This window comes from Sinohyriopsis cumingii, chromosome 1, assembly GCF_028554795.1.
Source record: "Sinohyriopsis cumingii isolate HCF-2022 chromosome 1, ASM2855479v2, whole genome shotgun sequence".
Lineage (NCBI taxonomy): Eukaryota > Metazoa > Mollusca > Bivalvia > Unionida > Unionidae > Sinohyriopsis > Sinohyriopsis cumingii.
The window spans coordinates 59279465-59292704 of record NC_142961.1 but is presented as its reverse complement, the minus strand read 5'-3'; the positions used below and the strand labels follow the sequence as shown (position 1 = coordinate 59292704).

At 34.8% G+C, this 13240-nt stretch overlaps 1 protein-coding gene across 1 annotated transcript in view; it reads left to right on the top strand.

Annotated features, from left to right (window-relative positions):
* The window catches only part of LOC149806943 (WD repeat-containing protein 18-like), a 46183-nt gene that overhangs the window by 16140 nt on the left and 16803 nt on the right, over positions 1-13240 (top strand). The window contains exons 3-5 of the mRNA XM_089959976.1: positions 597-707; positions 3325-3458; positions 10790-10937. Of these exons, the coding sequence (XP_089816102.1) occupies positions 597-707; positions 3325-3458; positions 10790-10937 (393 nt within the window). The remainder of the gene's footprint in view (positions 1-596; positions 708-3324; positions 3459-10789; positions 10938-13240) is intronic.

Below are 13240 nucleotides of genomic sequence, written 5' to 3'. Positions count from 1 at the left end.
TATAGCACTTAAGTATAGCATGGTCCCAGTTATGACTTGGGTATGATTGTGGTTCTTGCTGTACAGCTCTCAAGTGTAACATAGGTATGATCATGGATCTTGGTGTATAGCACCTCAGTATAACATGGTCACTGATATAGCATGGGTATGATCATTGAACTTGCTATATAGCATTTCAGTATAGCATGGTCCCTGATATGACTTGGGTATGATTGTGGTTCTTGCTGTACAGCTCTCAAGTGTAACATAGGTATGATCATGGATTCCATCATACTGGTTGAATTATGTTTTTGCATATAATCTTCCACAGTATGATGTAACTACACCATCTTCATATTATAGCTTCACTGTGTTGCATTGATGAACCACTGTAAACTTTCACCCCAAATCTTTTCTTTAGATATTTTGATTGTGTATCTTTTCATGCTTATCAGTGCAGCTGGCATCTTTTTTGCATTCAAGAAAATTTGAGATAAACTTTGTATACCTTATGCAAAAGTTGAATCTTTTCAAATTTATGATTCTGAAAAAAACTTTTATTGATGTGTTTGGTATTGCTTTACTCTTATTTATGTATTTACTTAAATATATTTCAGGATCAGCAACAAATTAAATTGGTATGCCCAGGAAAGGTTACCAGCCTTGCTGTTTCTCCAGATGGATTGTATTGTGTTGCCGCAGTTGCAGAGAAGATTCATGTTTGGCAGGTAATGTCAGTATGGAAAGAACTCTCAAAAAATATGGCAAGTTTAGGTAAACAATACTATGTTATTGAAGAGGAATGGGATTAATGAGCATTTAATTTTAGTCTCTAATGACAAAAGTAAAGGTATAAACTTGTTAAAGTGTATTATAACCTTGTGATGCAGATGTCCCCATGTTCATTTTCACTGAAATATAAATATTTAGTATGTCATATGGTACTTTTTATCCACATATGTATAGCCTTTGTACTACATTGAGTAATCTTTACAGAAAGGCTTTTTAAAATAGATACAAACTTACCACTTAGAATTTTTTTGTTCCTGGGATAGTAGAAAGGAGGAATGTTCTTTTGCTGTTATCCACCTATACATCTGTCCTAAAGTGGAAATCACTGAAAACTGTTAAACTTGGAGCCATGAAATATTACATGATTTATCATGGTCATGAGCAGGCGACTTGATTGGATCAAGCATTACTGAAATCTAGGTCTGTGCATTTTGAAGTTGGATTTGACTGATAAGTGTTTATATATATTGTAATATGATTGTCGTTAGACTTTGTAAGAAAGCACTCCGTTGGTTTTAAAAATATCTAGGTATCCATTTTAAAAATAGTGAAGGTCAAAATTAGCAGCTGTAATAAAGACAAATTATTATGTTTGATATTTGTTTGCTTATAGGATAATTTTATTTCAAGCTTTGCTATTAATTTGAGTATAATTAAGGTTTATAGTTATTCAGGAATTGTCTTTTATTTGTCAGAGGTACATACAGCTCATCTTTTACGCAAAAGCTCAGCTTCATCTTTGTTCATTTAATCTAAGCAGTAGGTAATGCTCTGATGGATATGTTTGTAATTTAATGCAGTCTGCTTTTTAATATAAATCAATGCTTACTTTGGTGCATGAAAAGATAAGATTATTATCAGTATGATGTCATCAGTATTACATACCTTTTTACTTTGGTGAATTATATTGCTATGAATTTTTGGAGCATTTGGATTTACGATGATCTGATCGTAATTTCTTTCTCTTTGGAAATAATGAAAAATGAAGTCTTGTACAATTCTAATAATCACAGTAACACTTCTGCAAAACAAAATCAATGAGTTATGATTTTAATACAGTACTGAGTTATGCATTTAATACAGTACTGAGTTATGCATTTAATGCAGTACTGAGTTATGCATTTAATACAGTACTGCATTAGGCTTTTAATACAGTACTGAGTTATGCATTTAATACAGTACTGAGTTATGCATATAACACAGTACTGAGTTATGCATTTAATACAGTACTGAGTTAGGCTTTTGATACTGTACTGAGTTATGCATTTAATACTCTACTGAGTTATGCATTTAATATAGCACTGAATTATGTATTTAATACAGTACTGAGTTATGCATTTAATACAGTACTGAGTTATGCATTTAATACAGTACTGAGTTAGACTTTTAATACAGTACTGAGTTAAGCATATAATACAGTACAGAGTTATGCATTTAATACAGTACTGCATTAGGCTTTTAATACAGTACTTAGTTATGCATTTAATACTGTACTGAGTTATGCATTTAATACAGTACTGAGTTATGCATTTAATACAGTACTGAGTTATGCATTTAATACAGTACTGAGTTATACATTTAATACAGTACTGAGGTATGCATTTAATACAGTACTGAGTTATGCATTTAATACAGTACTGAATTATGCATTTAATACAGTACTGAGTTATGCATTTAATACAGTACTGAGTTATACATTTAATACAGTACTGAGGTATGCATTTAATACAGTACTGCATTAGGCTTTTAATACAGTACTGCGTTAGGCTTTTAATACAGTACTTAGTTATGCATTTAATACAGTACTTAGTTATGCATTTAATACTGTACTGAGTTATGCATTTAATACAGTACTGAATTATGCATTTAATACAATACTGAGTTATGCATTTAATACAGTACTGAGTTATACATTTAATACAGTACTGAGTTATGTATTTAATATAGTACAGCGTTATGCATTTAATACAGTACTGAGTTATGCATTTAATACAGTACTGAGTTATGCATTTAATACGGTACTGAGTTATGCTTTTAATACGGTACTGAGTTATGCTTTTAATACAGTACTGCATTAGGCTTTTAATACAGTACTGAGTTATGCATTTTATACAGTACTGAATTAAACCTCAAGAGTTTAGACAAACTCAAATTGCAGCATAATGATGTAGGTCTCTTGTGTATGTTTAAAAAAAGTTTTTCTGAACAAACACATGTAAAACATTGTTACAGGTCATTTTTTCTAATGCAAATCACAGACAGGTTGCAGTTTTCAACAAGTTTTAGCACAAGCAAAATGAAGTTCTGTTTACATCTCTTCAAATCACGCTATATATATATATATATTGAAAGTATATTGTATCTACCTGAAGAGCATCTATGATCATGATGATGATATAAAAGTGTTTGAAATAATAAATGATGAATATAAATTATATATGATGTTGAATTTACAAATTTATTTCTACATATGAAGTGGCACATCAATGACCTATTCATTTTTTCATATATATATATATATATATATATATGTATATAAAATTCGTTTATTAGGTTTGTTCTGGGAGACTTCTGGCTGTTCTGTCAAGACACTATCAAAATATCAGCACGATCAAGTTCACAGATAATGGTAGCCATTTTGTGACAGGTGGTGATGACAACCTGGTCATTGCTTGGTCACTTATAAGGTACTAGTTTAGTTCTATTCAAAACTGAAAAATAAAACTCCCTTCATACTAGAAGATGGTCAGTACTCCAAATATTTGATGTCCTGACAAAGCAAACCCCATTCAAATTTAGATTGTGGTCCTTCAGTTTTCTGTATGAGTTGCCCTACAGACTTGTCTAAAATGCACCCCACTTCTTTGTCGACCTAATCTGCTTGTTGATACCTCAGCTGATGAAATATGGCATGTTATTATGGATATACCAAATTACACTTATTAATATTCATACTGAATAACACTTACTAATATTTATCTCACTGCTGTGGCTTTTGACTCGTTACAGATTTTTTTTTGATCTTACATTAGTGCTCATTGCACTGAAATTTATTAATTGAGTTAAATAATTTATGAGCCTTGGCTGACATTTTGCACAAAATGTATTTCTTACTGCTGCGGTGGCCTAGTTGTTAGAGTGTCTGCCTCGGATATGGAAGGTCATGGGTTCGAACACTGGCCAAGTCATGCCAAAGACTTATAAAAATGGTACTAGCAGCTGCCTTGATTGATGCTAAGCATTAACAGGTTAGTGCAAGGACTGGTTGTCCTGGTGTCAGTATAATATGGCTAGGATGGGACATGATGCTACATGTCAACGACATGATGCCCCAGTTCTTGACATAAAAAAAACTGTCACACTGCAGACATCATAGCGATATGACTGAAATGTTTTTAAAGCTATGTTAAAAATCCTAATAACACACCCACATACATAGAATTTTTTCATATGTGTAGGTTTAATCTTACAAATAATATGAGATGGGTGCAAATTTTCATGAATCATTTGCACTTTATTTCCAGTAAATGTAGAAATGACCTGTTTTGGTACTGTACAGACATGCTATTGTCAACCACCAGTTCAGTTGGATGAGGAGTGGTGAAGCTAATGAATGCTTAAGTTTCTTGAATGAAATGAAGGTCTCATCAAATTTGACTGAATGTGATTAGATGCATTCATTTCATTAAATACAATGTACCCCTAGTTCAGCTGATATTGACATTCAGTGGCTACAACAATGGCTCTTTAACAACTGAAATGGCAATCAACAGTTTGAAAAATGCAACCAGAGTAAGTAAGACAGTCAGATTCTAAACTATGCAACTAATTGGCTGCCAGTTATGTAAGATATTCTTGCCCCCGTTAATGTTGTCAGAACAGAGTTATACAACACATATTGTTAAGGCCATAAGACATAGACTCTCCTATTATGCATATCAAGGTCAGATTCTTACATTGTAATGACTGTAAGGCATAGATTCCACTATCATGCTATTCAAGGTCAGATTCTTACATTGTAAAGGCCGTAAGGCATATATTCCACTATCATACTATTCAAGGTCAGCTTCTTACATTGTAAAGGCCGTAAGGCATAGACCTTTTTATCATATATATCAAGGTCAGCTCCTTACACTGTAAGGGCCGTAAGGCATATATTCCACTATCATACATGTCAGGATCAGCTTCTTACATTGTAATAGCTCTACGACAGATTTCCCAGTTATACATATCAGGGTCACCTTCTTGCATTGTAATAGCTCTAAGACAAATTTCCCAGTTATACATATCAGGGTCACCTTCTTACATTGTAATGGCTTTAAGACAGATTTCCCAGTTATACATATCGGGGTCACCTTGCATTGTAAGACTCTCATCATATCATTCCCCAGCAGATCTTGATCCACGCAGTTTGATTCTGTTGATGAATTTGAATGGTTGACACTAATGATAACAATACTGGTGCAACAGTTCAGCAGTATTTTGATGCACAGTTTCTTCATTAAACCAAAACACGAGTTAAGATAGGAGATACAAAAGGAATACATTATAACATTACTCTTATTCAGATTTCATTTTTAGTTACTCTTTTAAGTCCCCACCTAGGACCAGATTGGCTTCCCCTTTTCTCCTTTGAATAAGTTCTCCAATCACATTATGTTAGGAATATTAGCCTGCTACCTTATGAATCTAACCCTGCTAAAAGACGAAAATTGTCTTTTTCCTGAGTTAGCATGACTTTGACATGTTTTACTTGCTCCATTTGTAACATAGTTGGTTTTAGCAAGTTATTAACATGCTGCATTGCTAATGTATGCTTTGTTTTACCCTTGTATAGTTTCAGTAGAACTAAATACTTGAAATGCGTAAGTGCAAAGCATAGTCTATAAGTTTAGAATAAGACACTGGCTTTTTTTCAATTCCTTCATTAGTAACGGGGAATGTATTTATGTTAGAGATTTAGCAAGTTGATGAATTAATAATTTATGCTTTCTCTTTTTGTGTCATTTCAGCAGAATGTCATTTAAATGCTATATATGCAACTTCAGAGTATGGAAGTCCACTATGACTCTTGTTTTATTATTACTAAGTTTACACCATCTGTGATATGCAATGTTTGTAATACAGGGTCAGAGGAAGTCTGGGCTACCACATTGACTAATTAGTCACATGCTGATTTGCTAAACTGAGCTATTAGCTAATTAGGCACTTACTGATTTGCTTTGTTTTCTCTTGTGATGTTTCAGGAATTTTTTTTAACTAAATGCATGAAAAGCACATTCAAAGTAATAGTCCATGCGGTATTGAACAGGTGCAAAGATGGAATAAGTCAAGGAAGACGATCTATGGTTTATTGTTGGTGACACCGATTAATTTAGGGTATTCCCCAATTTTAGGCACTCAGTATGCGTAATTCTCCCTGCATATCCAAGCATGGCCTTTGTATGGAGACGGCAAGTTCAATAATCCCCCGCTCAATTTGATGCACAAGTATCTGTCAATCTTGATCCGACCAATGCATATTTTCACATCCCTATTCACCCTGTGTCACAATTATTTTCTCTGTTGTGCTTACTGAGACACATTTTATCAGTTCAGATTCTCCCTTGGGCCTCAACATCAGCCCTTGGGCTTTTACCTAGTTTATAGATTACCTTATTATCCTATTCCGATCAGCATCATCTTCAGCAATGGCAGTGTACCTGGATGTTATCCTCCAGAAACATATGGTAAATTCTATTCTGTCCCAAGGCAGAAACAATTTCCTCTCGTTTAGATCATCCAGCCTTTCTAGTGAACTGGTGAAAGTCGGACCTCTGTCCATCCCAGAATTTTGTCCAGCTGCATATGGAATTTTTAACCAACTGGAATCTGGTGCAAGTTCTTTCTGTTCACATAAAATGAATAATCGAGTTTATTTCCAACAGGACTTAAATTTCAGAGAGAGAGTTTTTGGAACTCCTTGGTTTATTCAGTGTGGCAGAGGACTTATCCTGCTCAGCCATCTTTTTTATGTGGACATTGCAAGCACAATCATGCCCCTTTTCAAGTCCCCTCAATCAGATAGTCATAGTCACACCCAAGATTCAGTCATTCCTGCATCAGTGGTGCAGCCCAGGTTGGCTGATCATGGGAATCCTGCTGGAGAACCCCCAAGTGGAAATAACAGTATGTTCTGATGCCAGTGTGCACAGTTGGGGTGCCTACCTGTTGCCAGCCTTCATTACTATCAGCAGTACATGAGAGTCAGGGGAACAACCTTTAGACATCAACATCCTATAAATGAAGGCTGTCATCAGTACCTTTCACAGCTGACAACTTTGTGAAGGTGACCTATTTCCAGAAAAAGTGAGGCACCACATTACTTGACCTGTTTTTTCTGATTTGGCAGTTTCTACGTGGATGCGACAGTCTCCATATCAAAGTACAAATCAGACATTCTCAGCAGAGTCGATGTCTTGGCTGACACTCTATTCAGGAGAAGCTGAGTCCTTCACTTGGAATGATCTCTCTTTCAATCAGTCTTCACTCGGATTTGTACACTTTTGGGGGTTTCCTATGATTGGTGGAATCGCAACTTAAACACCTTTGTCTCTCCAGTTCCAGACCCAAAAGTTTGGATTGTTAATGCACTGTCAATCATTTGAGGGGGGTTGTGGGCATTTGCTTCCCCCCAACGGTGCTGATACTGAAAATAATCCAGACGTTACAGGGTAAGAATACGAAAATGATTCTGATAGCCCCTCTCAAATCGGACAAATCCTGGGTCATTGATCTTCTCAATTTAGTGATAGATCTGCCAGGAAGATTCTGGCCAACCCAAATCTTCTCCAGCAGCCATGGTTGGTCCTTCCCTGCTCAGACAGTCCTCTTCTTCTACACACTCGGCTCTTATCAGGATATTCTTGTGAGACAAACAATTCAAACCTTCGATTGTGGAGAGAATTTTGAGAGCAAGAAGGCCCTTCACTCTGAAGTCTTATGAGGGAAAGTGGCATGTTTTCAGGACTGGTACCATACCAACAACATCATCCCTCAGTGTGCCTTAATCCCTCATCTGGTGGTTTTATCTTTCTAGTTCATTGAGGAGAAACAGTTGGCCCCAATCTCTATCAAAGGTTACTGTCCTATGATATTGGACACATTCTTGTATCATGGCATAAATGATTTTGACATGACATCAACCTGATATTTTAGCCCTTTTTTGGTTTCAATCAAGCCAAATCCCTCACTCTGTTTCCAAATGGAATCAATTCTGGGTTTTAACATGACTCAATTCAGACCTCTAGCCCACACTTCACTTAGGTCACTATTATACAAGTCATGTTTCCTGATAGCTTTAGCTTCTACTTGCAGGGTGAGTGAGCTACATGCCATTTATGTCAACCTGAACTCTCTTCCTATTGGAGGGTTCAGTGGTTTTTGGACACAACCAGGCTTTGTAGCCCAAAATAAGTTACCATCTGTCAGTAACAAAAATCGTCACTCACTTGCTGTCTTTGATAGACAAGTCAAGAACAGCAGCCATTCAAGATCCTGTTCATGCTCTCAAGCACTTCTTGAAATGCACATAGACAAGTTGTGTCAGGTACAAACACCTCTTCATTCTGGTGTTTGGGTTGTACACTCACCATACTCTGACATCTCACTAGATAAGACTTGCCTCATGAAAGTTACTGCTCAGAAGCTTCAAGCCATCTCTGTGAGCCTCACGTTGGAACATAATGTGTCAATCCGAGATATAATGAATCTGTTGGCTGGCATGCAGAGTCAACCTTATCGAGCTTTGATCTCAGAGATTTAGCATCACAGATGCAAACCTTGATTCAAGTAGATATTGTGGCACCAGCACAGATGGCCACCAGACCAATCTAAATCAGTCAACACAGCCTGTTAGCTTTGCTGGATTTGCCATTGAAATTTTGTAAGTAAAAATATTTCAGTCTTCATCTTTTTAACCATAGATAAGGGTCACAGATCAAGTGACACCAGTCTTTGTTGCTTATGTAATTAGGAGAACAGGTAATTGTTCACATGGGGAATCCAGCTATTTTTCCTTAGAATGATACCTGAGGTAGAGGTTGGATACTCAATATCCCCTCCTCTTATTACTTATTCTCCTAAGTTAATGTGAATGGGGAACATATTTAAAGGAGAAAACAAATTTTTAAGTAGATTATGTTTTTCCAAGAATACGTACCCAATTACATTACTTAAAATCCTCCCAGCCACTCCACCATGTGAGCATCCTCATTAGCATCTCTCTCAGCTAAAATCTAGCTACACTTTGTGATGTCAAGTGGAGGTAATGGGCAAGATTTATTTCCCTTTGTCTATTGGAAATATACAGGAGAATACTATTTTGGTCTTCTGGTAGGACTGGATTCACAAGGTAACAGGATAATATTCCTACTTTAATGTCATTGGGTAAGTATTCTCAGAGAAACTTAATTAAATGAAAAATTTGCTTTCTCAATATTAAGATGTGACAGTTGCAAAATATAGTAAATCCTAGATGTAACCTTGGCAATGGGTTCAAATGGAAGATTCTGTTTATCTCATTAAAAAATTGAATACTGATTTTATATGACCAAACTGAGAATAATATGGCAGTGAAATGACTTTGAAATACATTCAGAGGCCTTGGTAGTTATTCTTTTACTTTGATGGAAGTATTGATAACTTGATGTGTTATTACATGTGTTACATGCATCTAAGTCTATGATGTGCTGTACCTTAATTTATACACTTGTACCCAGTATTATTACTTGTCTTTCTTCCAACTTTTGGTGAAAAGTTAGAGATTAAAGTTTGTATTTGAGGTGTGTTCTATGTAAAGATAACAAGCAAAATTGTGTTTTTAAGGTCTTCTTTATATATTGACAGCAGGTTAAAGTTTGCGTTTAAGGTTTTCTTTGTTTATATAGAGCAGGATAAAGCTTGTGTTTAAGGTTTTTTCTATCTATAGAAAACCAGCTGAAGTTTGCATTTAAGGTTCTCTTTGTTTATAGAAAGCTGGTTAAAGTTTGTGTTTAAGGTTTGATCTGGGTATAGGCAATTTGGTTTACAATTTGGCATATTGGTTTACCCTGTTTGTGCACATCATGTTAAAGTTTCTGTTTAAGGATTTGTTTATTGGTGATAGAATGGAATGATGGATTTAAATTTGACTTGTTGTGTTAATTAGAATATGCCTGCCTGACCTTAATACTGTATTACTGATTTCTGTTACAGGTATGAGGAAAGGTTGAGTTTCAAGTTCATTTTTAAGGTTAATATATCTGTAAAGAGCACGTTATGATTTTGGTTATACGTATATGCAGGAACAGATGCAATTCAATGTTTTACTATTTTGTATTGATGAGCATCTTTCTGAGCTTTATGTGTGTTTTTATACAATTTTTGCTTTTTATTTATAATTTAAAGTGAAAGTATGAGATTACAGTTTTGCTTAATTGTTTGCTTTATCAAGTTTGAGTTTTATAATCCTCTTTCTTGTCAACCTAAGGTCAACATTTTTACTTGCTTTCAGAGGACACAAATCATTTTTGTATTATCAACAATAAATATCAATTGGTCAAAAAGCATTAACCACATTATCCACAATAAATATGAATTGGTCATAAAGTGTTAACCACATTACCAAGTAGAATTGTTACACTTCCAGAACTCTGTGTTGGTAAAACAGATCTTGTTTTCTCTGTTGTGTTCATTCTACTATTAAATCGAAAGACATTGAACACATTTTCTTTTATTAGCGGTGATGAAAGCAGAAGGGTGGTTACTTGAGTCCTCAAATATTTTGTTTCCAAACGTTGTGGTGGCTATTGCACTAGAACCACTACTTAATAAGATACAATTTCATTGATCTTTTTAAAATGTTTGTGAAAGCCATCATGTGAATTTGAAAACATCAAAACGTGTTGACATAAGAAAAATTCTATTAATTTCTTTTTGAATATAAAAATATATAGAATCACCATTTCTTAGCTTCTTATTCATTTATCTTTTATTTTAGAGTATTGAGTGATACAGAAGGTGCTTCCCAGCGTCCAGAACCAGAATACATATGGTCACAACACTCCTTGCCCATAACAGATCTGTATGTGGGATATGGCGGGCCTAGAGCAAGAGTTGTCTCATCTTCACTGGACCAGACATGTAAGGTGAGGAATCATTTTAAAAGTCATGATTTCTTATACTGAATTTTTTTTTAAAAATCTCTCTTCAAAGTTTTTATGCATAATTATATGCATAAAATGTTGTCACTCGTTTGTAAATGTATTTTATCATGGATGATTAGACTGACATTTTTTACAGTCAGTTTGTTACAAAGAAATGCTATATGCAAAAGTTAAAAATATTAATTAAATCAGCAAAATATCTTTTCACATATTTTCATGAAGATTTGAGTTTTGGGGGGAACTTATGCATATTACATCTATTTATTCATTATTAGGAGTCCACATATAGATATTTGAGCTCTGTAGCAGTCATCTTTTCTGACCATTGTTCAGTCCATCTGACCATGCAGATTTCTAGCAGTGTGCCCTTTATTGGTTTTATCTTGTTGGGTCCAATTTTCATGGAGTTATTGCCCCTTTTTCCTTTTGATTATATGTCAGCTACTGTAAAAGCAGACCCTTGTAACCAGCATAGCTCAGAAATCGGTAAACCTATTCTAATGCAGTTTGGTGTATACATTGTCTTTCAGTCATAGATGTGCGTATAGTGGCTTTTGTCTTGTCAGTTTTATTTTGGATAAAGTTATGGCCCTTGACAATTAACTTTGCATCTTCAATTATCTTAAGCATAGCTGTAAAACCACGCAGCATATTCTAATCCAGTTTGATAGGAACATTGTTTCATAGACCTGATGTGCCATTTATAGGTTTGTATCATATACTTGGATTTGAACAAGATCATTATACATGGGACATTGCTTGTCTTGAGGAGTATTTGTAGGAAATGGATTTCAGGCATTCTGCTTCCTCATTTAGAGGAGTTATAGCCCTTGAATGCCCAATTTTTCTTGTCATTCTAACAATCCTTTAATTTCCAATACTTTACAGGAGCATGATTTGCCCATACTTTACTATTGGCCGGTCATGTCACATTCATTTCACATTAAGGGAAATAAAAGAGCAGATACGGTAGGCAAAGCTTCTCAGAAGTTACCAGTTTCTTAATGGAAGATTCCTTATTGTGTCTAATTATATTATATAAATTGGCATGTTCTACATGCTTGTCCAAATATGTGAAATGAAAACTCTATGAACAAGCTGCAGTCTTGGGCAAGGCTGTTTGCGTTTGGGCTCTTCTTTCAGGGGAAATAAGAAGATATGGTAGTTTAATAGCCTCTCTGGCTGTCCAAACAATTACAAATTTAAAGAAATCTTTGTCATGATAAAGAAATATATTATTGAAAAAATTGACAGTGACAAGAAAAACAAGATCAAAGAACGTTCACACAACATAATTCATCTTTGAAATTTTATTTAAACCTGTTTCCAGCTCATCTGTTGGCCAGTTTAACAAGAAACAGGCAGAGCTAAGCTGATTTGAATCTCACTTGGCAAAATTGCATACACATGCATGCATATGCATGCACACACACACACACATACAGAAGTTCTTCTGTTTCAGGCCTTACAGAGCATATTGTACTGAGCAGATCAATTGTGATGCATTCATTGGTAATAGCTTATCTTCTTAAGAAGCAGTGTTTTTGCAAGTTGAGAAGTAGGTTACCATTTACTAAATGTCTTTAGTTTGTTGACTTCAGTTTGTTCTAATTTGTAACATTACATAATAATAGCAGATTGTCTCCAAAGTCATTCTCATAAAAAATGATTAGATAGTTTTCTTTAAAATTTTCATACATGTCTACAAAGGATAAATAACAAACTGAGTCATACATGTTATATAAAATCTATAAATTAGACTTTGACACAATTTTTAATTGCAAATTCTGGCTAGTAATCTGTCATTTGAAAATGCAGCTAACTCTCACAAGGATTTTGTGCAGCTGGGCATTTGTACATACTAATTAGAGAAGGAAGAGTGAAACTAGATGAAAAGCACAATAGTGTCAGATGATTAGAGATAAGAAACTAATGATGCTTTTATGACATAATACAATAAACTGCACAAATTGCTGGTTTATAGGAAGCCAGTTCAGGCAGAACAGCTATATTTTGGGGGAGTTTGTTCTCTAGTATGATGTTCAAGAAAAAATAAAGAAATACAGGAATTTAAACTGACACATTTCTTAATAAACCACTTACATTTTAGCTTGCCTGGCCAAAAGACCAGTTGAACTTATGGTATGACACTGCATCTGGTGATTTGTATTTTCAACTTCTCAAAAATGACGGGACCAATTTCAGCCAAATTTGGTAGAGAACATCATGGCATAAAAGGCTTTCAAGTTTGTGGAATTGGTGCTGATCTGCTTGCCAATATGGCC